This window comes from Pseudorca crassidens, chromosome 4 (assembly GCF_039906515.1).
Source record: "Pseudorca crassidens isolate mPseCra1 chromosome 4, mPseCra1.hap1, whole genome shotgun sequence".
Lineage (NCBI taxonomy): Eukaryota > Metazoa > Chordata > Mammalia > Artiodactyla > Delphinidae > Pseudorca > Pseudorca crassidens.
Window position 1 is genome coordinate 71,042,405 of NC_090299.1, and position 10,804 is coordinate 71,053,208.

Sequence of the window (10,804 nt, forward strand, 5' to 3'; positions counted from 1 at the left end):
GGAAGACAGTGAAACAACTTGGGCAGAGACAAAAGTGGGACTGTAGGGAATAGAATTGAGAAAACACTTTCATAGACACCTATAGAAAGGGGAAGATGGATTATGTAAGGTAAAAAAAACAAAACAACTTCTGTGAAGATCATGGAATTTGCAATTCAGGGTACTTGGATCCTGTGGACATCTTGTCTTCAGTTTTCTACCAGAAGAGACTGTAACAGTTTGTTGGATATAATTGATTCAAGATACAATTGGTTCATAATTATTCTCAATTATGGCCTTACTTTAGAGCCCCTTATGGAGTTTTGGGGGTTTTTTTTGGTTTTTTTGTTTTTTGTTTTTGGCTGCACCCTGCAGCATCCAGAACTTCCCCAACCAGGGATTGAACCTGCACCCACTGCAGTGGAAGCATGGGGGAGCACAGAGTCTTAACCACTAGACCACAAGGGAAGTCCTGGAGTTTTGTTTTTTTTAATCAGCTTTACTCAGGTGGAATTTTAAATGCACAAATTTAATTACAAGAGCATACATTCATGCAGCCAGCCCAGTAAAGTTATCGAACATTTACATCATCCCCCAAAGTTTTTTTTGTACTTCCTCCCAGTCAGTTCTCCCAGCCTCAGGCAAATATCTGATTTGTGCTTAGTTACCATAAGTTAGATTTGCCAAATTTTTGAGAATCATCCTTGTTTTATCAGCAGTTTTCTCCTCTTTGTTGCTGAGTGGTATTCTGTTGTATGGATATACCACAATTTGTTTACCTATTCGCCTGCTGATGGACATTTGAGCTGTGTCCAATTGAATGGAGTGTTCTATAAATGTCAGGTCAGCTTGATTGATGGTGTTGGTCATGTCTTTGTCCTTTCTGATTTTCTACCTATTTGTTTCATCTATTACTAAGGAGTGTTGAAATATCTAACTAATTCTGGACTTTTTTAGTTCCTTTCAGTTATGTCTGTTTCATGTGTTTTGTATATTTGTTTTGGGGTATACATAGCTAGTATTCTTATGTCCTCTTGCTGAATCGACCCCTTTAACTTTATGAACTCTATCTCTGATGGTAATTGCTTTCTGATATTGTAAGCACTCCATCTTTTTCATAATCGGTTTTGTATAAGGTAACTTTTTCTGTCTTTTTACTTTTAACCTGTGTCTTTATATCTAAAATGTGTTTCTTTTAGATAGCATGTTGCTCTTGCTTTTTTGTCCATACTGGCAATATTTACCTTTTAATTGGAGTGATCACTATTCACGTTTAATGCAGTTATTAATATGGTTGGTTTAAAATCTGTCTCACAACTTGTTTTCTTTGTCTCTTCAGATTTTTGTTCCTTTTCTCCTTTGCTTTCAGTCTTTTGGAATATCTGAGTACTTTTTATATATTACATTTTATTTTCATGGTTGGCTTACTTTCTATCTCTTTTTTTTTCTTTTTATTAAGTGGTTGCTTTAGATTGTGCAGTGTACATATTTAACTTATTACAGTTATCTTCAAGTAATATACCACTTCACTTATAATGTAAGAACCTCAGAACAGTATATTTCCATTCCTTCCTATTTTTTGTGCCACATTTATCATTTACTTTTACTCTCTTTATATATATTATATTAAATCACAGAGAATGTTTTTATTAGTTTTATTTTACAGAGTTATCTTTTAGTGAAATTAAAAATGATTTATTAAAGATCTTTTATGTTTCCCAAAATATTTACCATTCCTGGCACTGTTCATTGCTTTATGCAGATCAGGGTTACCATTTGGTATCATTTTCCTTCTGCCTGAAGAACTTCCTTTAGTATTTCTGTTAGTGAAAGACTTGCTGGCAACAAATATTCTCAGATTTTGTTTGTCTTTAAAAGTCTTTACTTTGATGTTAGTTTTGAATGATAATTTTGCTGGATATAGAACTCTAGATCGAAGTCTGAGTTGTTGTTTTTTTTACATCTTTATTAGAGTATAATTGCTTTACAATGGTGTGTTACTTTCTGCTTTATAACAAAGTGAATCAGTTATACATATGCATATGTTCCCATATCTCTTCCCTCTTGCGTCTCCCTCCCTCCCTCCCACCCTCCCTATCCCACCCCTCCAGGCGGTCACAAAGCACCGAGCTGATCTCCCTGTGCTCTGCGGCTGCTTCCCACTAGCTATCTACCTTACGTTTGGTAGTGTATATATGTTCATGCCTCTCTCTCGCTTTGTCGCAGCTTACCCTTCCACCTTCCCATATCCTCAAGTCCATTCTCCAGTAGGTCTGTGTCAGAAAAAAAAAAAAAGTTTGTTTTTTAAACTACTTAGATACTTGAGTTTATAGTTATCATCAAATTTGGAAGATTTTCAGCCATTCTTCAAATCTTTTCTGTCCCACTTATAACCCCTTTCATCTGGGACTCCAGTTGCATGTATTAGACCACATGATTTTGACGTGTAGATCAGTAAGGCTTTATCATTTCTTTTTTGAGTCTTTTTCATTTCTTTTTTGAGTCTTTTTATTCTCTGTATGCTTTAGTTTAGATAATTCTTATTGTTATGTCTTCAGCTACCTCTTCTTCTGCAACATCTAAATTGTTATTAATTCCCATCCAGTGAACTTAGCACTTGGAATATATTATAAGTTTTTCATCTTTAAAAGTTCTATTGGGAATTCCCTGGCGGTCCAGTGGTTAGAACTCTATGCTTCCACTGCAGGGGGCCCAGGTTCAATCCCTGTTCGGGAACTAAGATCCTGCAAGCTTTAGGGCATGGCTAATAATAATAACAATAATAATAGGAAAAATGTTTTTTTTAAAAGTTCTATCTAGCTCTTTAAAAAATCTTTTATTACCTCATATTTATATATATTTTTTATATCCTTAAGCATATGTGTAATAGTTCTTTTTAAAGTCCTTGCGTGGTAATTCAGTCATTCCTGTGACTTCTTAATCTGTTTCTCTTGACTAATTTTTATCCTAGTTTTGGTTATCATTTTACTATTTCTTTATATGTCTACTAATTTTTTATTGGTTAGTGGACATTGTGAAGTTTTATGTTCTGTGCTGGATTTTGTTACCTTATTTTAAATCGTGTAGACTTTGTTGTGATAAACAGGTAAGTTTTTTATGGGTTAGTTTAATCCTTTATAGCAGGGATCAGCAAACGTTTTCTTAAAGGGCCCAATAGTAAATATTTTAGGATTGTGGGTGATACGGTCTCTGTTGTAAATTTTCAGCTACTCTTGTAGCTGGAAAGCAGCCATAGACAATATAGAAACACATGAGTTTTGCCATATTCTAATAAAAATTTTTTTAAAAAAGCATTTTACTTTCCCATGGTGGTAGCTTGCTGACCCCTGTTTTAGTGGCTTGTTTTTAAGTTTTGTTTGAGTGGATTTGGGGTAGCTTTATTCTAGAACTAGTTTATTCCTTTTGGAGTGTCCCCTGATTGCCCTGGGTGTTTGACAAGGATTCTCTGATCTAATTGGTTGAAACTCAGATGTTTCCTAGTCCTGTATGAGCTTTGGAAACTGTTCAGTTTACAGTGCTCCAGGCCTCCTTTGCCCAGTGTCATGGAGCTTCACTTGGTGCATGCACAGCTCAATATTCCAGCAAAGGTTCAAGCAGACCTCTAAGCTGAGTTATATAGGTCTTCTGGAGCACCTCCCTCCTCTAAGGTAATCTTCCCCTCAGATTCCAAGTTTAGTCTTCTCAAGTCAGCAAGATAACTTTGATCTACTCTGGATCCTCCTCCTCACTCTATAATCCAAGCCCCCCCCCCAAAAAAAAATAAGCCAGGGTGCCAGTAGAGCTCACCACATTTATTTTCCCTTTCTCAGGGATTACAGTCCCGTACTGCCTGTTGTCCAATATTTGAAAACTGTTCTTATGTATCTTAACTGGGTAAGCCCTGTCCTGTTTTTGTCAACATGGTTGGAAGTGCCTATGGTGGTTTTAAAATAAATATCTTGATTTCCATTCCAGACTAGATTCTCTAGGGGTGGTGCCTGGGCTCCCCCCTCACCCCGCCAACCTTTTTTTAAAGTTTCTACGGATTCTGACACACAGTCAAACTTTCCTCTACTCATATCCTTGGCAAACTAATGGAGGTTGAGAGAGAATATGGTGACTCTGATTCATTTCTCCCCTGCACTCTCCTCCCTTCCTCTCCCCCCCCGCCCAATTCACTCTGAACCTCACCCCAGAGTTCTTTGCTAGGTAAAGCATGTTAAGGTAATATTTTTTATTTATATTGTATATAGCCATTCATGGGCATTTGAAGAAACCTTCCAGAGATGATTTATCCAAATAGGATAAACAGGAAAGGATGAATGTCCCCCAGGACATCTGAACTTACAATGCTAAGGGACCACTACAAGAATAAAATTTATTTGAAGTCTTATTTTGACTTAAAAATTAATGCAGGGCTTCCCTGGTGGCACAGTGGTTGAGAGTCTGCCTGCCGACGCAGGGGACGCGGGTTCGTGCCCCGGTCCAGGAAGATCCCACATGCCGCGGAGCGGCTGGGCCCATGAGCCGTGGCCGCTGAGCCTGCACATCCGGAGCCTGTGCTCCGCAACGGGAGAGGCCACAACAGTGAGAGGCCCGCGCACCGCAAAAAAAAAAAAAAAAATTAATGCAAATTGTACATTTAATTCTTTCATATATCATTATTTGTTTCAACATGTATTTTAAATAACCACTTAGTAGAATTGACATTCCAGCAAAATGTACCATCTTTATCCTGTGACTTCATATACCTCTTGATATGCCCCTAACTAGATTTATAACTTCCCTACTTGGTGAAGCACAACAATAGAAGCAGGTTTAGTTTCTAAATTATAAGTTACACTATGGATGATGCAGGACTTGGAGGTACACTCTCCAGATACTTGATACATGTTTACATGAATGTTTCTTTGAGGGGAAAGTGTGTTTCAAATTCCAGTCAGCTGTCTAGTAGTCAGCATTTTTTTCACCTCTAGAATATGGCTCAGGTTGTTTTCCACAGTAAAACAGAATGCTGCAGTGCCTTTTCTGGTTTTGTAGATTCCTAGCTGATCTAGTTAAAACATGTTGTCAAGGGTAGTTGCAATCCTCTGAGTAAGGACTTGGTTATTTAAGAGCTACCAGTGATCGATCTATCTATCTATCTATCTCCCTAGAAATATTCTTTATTCCTTGCATTTCTGTAGAGTGAGTTTTCATGAATACAGATGTACTGGTGCCCAGTCATAAAGCAGTGGTTTCACTTGCACTTGGTTTCCACTGAAAACATTGATTTTTCTTTGCCATTCTACAGTACCTTCTCCAGGCAAATTCCGCTCCCCTGCAGCACCATCTCCTTTGGCTCTCCGGCAACCAGTAAAAGCATTTAGTAACCATGGCTCTGGTTCTCCTGGTAGCCAAGAAACAACACAACTCATGCAAACCACCTCCTCACCTGGGCCTCCCATGGTTCAGAACACAGTCCCAGCAAATCCTCCCAGCAATATCAACAGCACTACTCTAACCAGACCTGCAGGGACAACTGTGATGAGAAGTGGCTTGCCCAGACCCAGTGCCCCTTCTGCTGGGGGTATACCAGTGCCTCGCAGCAAACTTGCACAGCCTGTTCGCAGGTAAGTGGCAAATGCCCTGCTTTGATCTTCTTGAGCATAGGGAAGTGGGTAGACTGGAATTATCCTCAGCTCTGCATTTGATAGTGAAGATCAAGAGTCCTAGTGGGTTCCCACTAGCATCTTAGTACAATTTGAATAAAACATTACTTTCCTTACTTAAGAAATTCTCACTTGGGACATTGGGGTATTATATCACTTTGGTACAGGTTAAATTTGCCCAGATGCCTAACATGACTAAGTATCTTGGTGAACTTCTAGAAAAAATTGTTAGAACCACTTCATTTGGATGTGGTATTTGTTCATTTTGAATATATTGATATTCAATAAAGATACTAAAAGCGTAATAGAACCTAGAATGAGATTTAAGATAAAACTTCTAGCCATCAGGTCTGAGTATGTAATCCAGGAGGGTGGTTTTCAAACCTCACTACAATTCAGAATCTTCTGTGGAATTTATGTAAATATAGAGGCCTAAGTTTTACCCACAGAGAGTAGATCTGGTATGAAGCCCAAAATCTGTAGGTATGCTGTTTTTAAATTTGTTTGTTTAACCTTCAGGTGATTCTGAGCCTAGCCAGGTTTGGAACCATGTATCTGTAGTCTTCATCTACCTTTCAGAAATGTGCTTACCACTATCAGTAAACTTAGGTGTCAAATATAATTAAACTTGAAATATTGGTTTGCATGAAAAAAGTGCTTTTGTGCTGTAAGCATTGAAACTGAATTACCCGTACCTCTTTTATTCTAAGATAACATATTACATTTCTGAATTCAATAGAGTATAACAGCTTTTTGCTACGTACTATGCTAAATAACATATCTGTACCTTATTTAGTTTTTACAATAGCTTTAAACATGTAGGTACTGTTATTATGCCTATTTTTCAGAGGAGAATATTAAAATTTAATGAGGTTAAGTAATTTACCTAAGACTTCAGCTAGTAAGACCTTCAGTTCTAAGTATGTCTGACTTCAGAGTCCTTTTAAGCACTGTCCCATTCTGCCTCTCTCATGATGGTGACACTACACCTCTAATATCACATTCATTAATTTGCCCCTCAAATAAATAAGTAAATAATAAGCTTGGTGATCCATTCAGTTGGAAAAGACAAGACAATCTTTTCTCTTACTCAAGTGGCTATGTTAACAAAAAAGAAGTTAGTGCAGTCACCTGATGCCCAGTGAAACTTGAAAGTTGTAGACGTGTTGAGTGTGGGATGGTTGCGCTGATAGCTGTTTAGAGCTTTGATCTCAGCAGTGCCCTAGAACATTGGATCGTGATGCCACCTGCAAAGTAATTAATATATATGGAAGATAAAATGGTAATGTTCCATTAAAACGTGCAAATCACTTTATAAATTGCTTTATTTCAGATCCTTGCCAGCTCCTAAAACCTACAGTAGCATGAAAGATGACAGTTGGAAAGATGGCTGTTATTGACCAGCAAAGACAAGAATGCAGAGTCCACAGCTTCATGGATACCCCTTCACCAGGCTAAGAGACAACTTTTATATGCAGACTGTTCAGATAAGACTCTTGGGATTTATAAAATCCCAGCCCTCTCTGTCTTAATTAGCACAAACTGACAGAGATGATCAAGCAGCACTTTAATGACATTTAACATCAGATGTGTTTGGTAATCATACAATCACTCTCCACGGAATCACTTTTAGTTTTGTTTAATAGAAACTAGGTTGATTTTTTAATATTTGACAGAGGCCAATATCTGGGCAAAAAACTAATGGATGCCAAAGAGAAATGCCCATTTGTAAATGAGAGAGTACCTTTGTGCACAAGAAACTGGTGAATTCAAGCTATCCAAAACTTCACATTCAACCTAATTTACTGTATAAATAGTATCAATAAATATTTGTGTTAATGAGAAGTAATATTCTGACTACTTATCTAAAATGTTTCACTAGTGTTTCACTAGTTCTCCAGGAAACTAGATTGAGATGGCGGGGGGGCAGGGTGGGAAGAAACCTGGGCTAGAGATTTAAAACATGATACCTAAATTTGGAAGAATCCTATAAGTTATTTTTGCAGATTCATTAGAAAAATTATTTTGTTTAATCTTAAGTTTTGGGTGTAGCTCACATATCACCACCACACGTTAGTGTTACAGCATGCATCCATCATGTTGCATTGACACATCGGACTTCTGTGTGTTTGTTTTGATTGCCAAAAGGGCTTAATATCAGTTGTACAATCTTTCTAAACTTTATAGCTCCTGGCTCAGGAAAGATAGCCTTTGCTATTGAAGCCAACTTCTTCACATGCTGTCATCTGTTACAGAACTAAGAGTTCTTGTTTTTATTAACAGGTTTCCACGATGGGAAAGAGCAAGTAGTATGCGTGTTTATTCTTGATATAAATAACACCACCTCAGTGCTTACAACCTGGAACAAAACCATACAATAAAACCGGGGAGGGAAATCTATGCACTTACCTTACAAAATCTCTGGTAATGACAGTTGTATTGTTACTATTAATTGACACAGTAGCCTATTATGTGGTGGGAAATTATAGCCTACTGAATCCTACTTAAGTCGATCCACTTTAAACTAACTGTTTCAAAACATCCTTTGAAAATACTGCCCCTTTTAGATTCTGCCTGACATCAATTTTTTGCCTTTTTGGTAACAAATGAAACCTACTGCATATGACTCTAAGCTGTTAAACACTTGCTCTATGATGGCCCTTACGTATATCTTGGAAATCACTTATTTTGGTTTTTATTCGACTATTACCAGACTAAAACTTCTTCTTCAGCAGGCTTCTCATTTTTCATGGTGAAGTCTGTTTTTAAGTATTTAATTTGAACAGCTTTAAAATATTGGCAGCTGGGTCACTAAAGAATTTTAGATATTTGAACATAAGTTCATTTCCTATTAGTCAAACACATTCTGTAAGTTGGCAAAAGAAATTGAGAGAGAAATGGGAAGCTTATATTCAGGATAGCACTGAGGTTGATAGGTTGAGAGAATGATAAAACTTTTAAAACCAAGACCCCTGTTCTGCCATGATGGACCCCATGGTAGTCTTTATTAGCTTGACCAGTAGGGAGTCATTCAGTTAGCACAAACAGCTGGAGATTCAAAATGCCAGTGCTAATGTATTTTGGTGTTTCATGCAAGGAAGAAATTTTATCCATGGATTTGAGGGTGATGGGGATGGGTCAGGAAAGGATGGTGCCAGAATTCCACATGATGATGAACTTAAAAATGTTGCTTTTCAGAGGAAGATAAAGCATCTGTTTCGGGTAGAGGGGTATCGCATGTAAAAATCTAAGTAAGTAAAAGAAAGAACTAGCCACTGTCTCTTTTTGAAACCACATATACACAAAAGAAAATAGGTCTCAGTTTTCAGTGCAACATTGGAAAAAAAAATGCTGCAATCTACTAATTAAAAGGAATTTTAACCCTATTACAAAACACCCATTACATTTTTAAGTTAGATTATCAGTTTCAAAAGGAATATTCAGGTTATTTAACTTTGTTTTTAAATGGCTGCATCAGAAAAAAAATGTCTATTTTTTTTTAATTAAAATATTTCATCACTTGTTAAAAACATATTTGGATCTGAGTTGGGTAAAGTATTATTTTACCTGCTGTTCTACTACCACAGACTATTGGCTTTTAGTTTCCTAAAGAGAAAAATTGCCTATTTACTAGAAAGCCTTTGTGTATTGCCAATTTTTCTGTTTGGGAAAAATCTAAGGATTCACTGTGGTTAGTCTTACAGATGAAGTGTGGATTTGATAAACTAGTGCCTATGATTTTAACTTATGTTTGATATATAGTAGTAAGGGTTTTATGAATGTTGATTATTTTTTGTGCCAACAGCCCAGAATTGTCACTTATATGTAAGCAGAAAGCTGTGAGCTCTGCTTCCAAAGTTATTTAATTTTCTCAGTGTTTGAATGTTATTTTTTGTAAGTGTGTTAATAAAAGTGTAAAGAATTGGAAAAAATATAAATATTCTTAACTCAAGCATTTGCTGGATCATTTTTCTACAAAACTTGTTTGTATAATATAAAACGCTCTCTGAAGGGTTGGCTTTTTTTGGTTTTCATACCCTGGAAATCACATTTTGTAATACTGGGGACCATTCATAATTGTCAGATACTTTTTAAAATTATTATCTCAGTACGTCACTTTTATAAAAAAGTTTTTCTGAAAGGAAATTAGATACATGTGTCCCCAGATGTTTGTATAACTCTAGAATGATCTAGACTATGTATATTTAACTTTTTATTGAATGTACAGGTGTCCATTTTTGACATTATGCATGGTCCTTTTAGATCACATGAAGTTTGATTTGCAAAAACATTTCTATAGCCGAACTTGTACGTGTGGTTGCCTCCTTAATAAACAACCTGACCATAATGTTTATTATTAAATTTATATTTGTTTTTTTAAGTGTTTTATTAATTTCTGGATATGGTAAGATCTGCCCCCTCTTCCCACCAGTTGCCTACAATTGGTAATAATAAGTAGCTCAGTTGATTTTTTAAAAACACAAACCCAAATCATATTGCCCTCCAGACTTGATCTCTGTGAGGTTGGAATATATCATGTATTCTCTCTGCCCTAGTTATTTCATATGTGGATTATTTGGGGGTAAAATTTGTAGTTTACTCAAAATTGCTATTTTCCTGGAACTTTTTAACTTGCTGTGAATTGATATCTAGTTAGAAAAAGGTAGCATACGTAAAACAAGCAAAAAACTATTATATAAGAGTATCCAAGAGGGAAAGTTAATTACTTTTTCAAACCAAATATGAATATTTGTTTAGTTGATCATGTGCATCTTTCTCTTATGGATAAACAGAAAATATCAAGAATCGTACACTGTTTTATTAGTTCCCCGCATCCCTTTTGGAAGTTTTTACTGTCCTCCATGTTAAAATTAGTCTCACTAATGAGTCATAAGAAATGACACCTTCCTGCTTGAATTTTCTCCCAAGCCAACCTGAAAACTTTTAAGAACCATTTAAAATAAATGCCATTATACTTGTAAATTAATGAATGAAAAGTTTACTTAAACTTGTTATATACCCTGTGTAACAGGAAAATGTTTATGGTGGTTCTTGTGAATTATTTGCTGTATCAAAGTTTAGCTTTGAATTACAAAATAGAATAAGAATAAATGATAGTGAAACTAACTTGGAGGGAGGTAGTGAACAGCATGTTCACATGAGCATGAAGCCGA

At 36.3% G+C, this 10,804-nt stretch overlaps 1 protein-coding gene across 4 annotated transcripts in view; it reads left to right on the top strand.

Annotated features, from left to right (window-relative positions):
- Nucleotides 1–10,011, top strand: part of SLAIN2 (SLAIN motif family member 2) — an 81,260-nt gene extending 71,249 nt beyond the window's left edge. For all 4 annotated transcript variants that reach the window (XM_067735902.1, XM_067735903.1, XM_067735904.1 and 1 more), the window contains 2 exons: nucleotides 5,273–5,591; nucleotides 6,964–10,011. In XM_067735902.1, the coding sequence (XP_067592003.1) occupies nucleotides 5,273–5,591; nucleotides 6,964–7,030 (386 nt within the window). In that variant the 3' untranslated portion in view covers nucleotides 7,031–10,011. The remainder of the gene's footprint in view (nucleotides 1–5,272; nucleotides 5,592–6,963) is intronic.
- The last annotated feature ends 793 nt before the right edge of the window (nucleotides 10,012–10,804 follow it).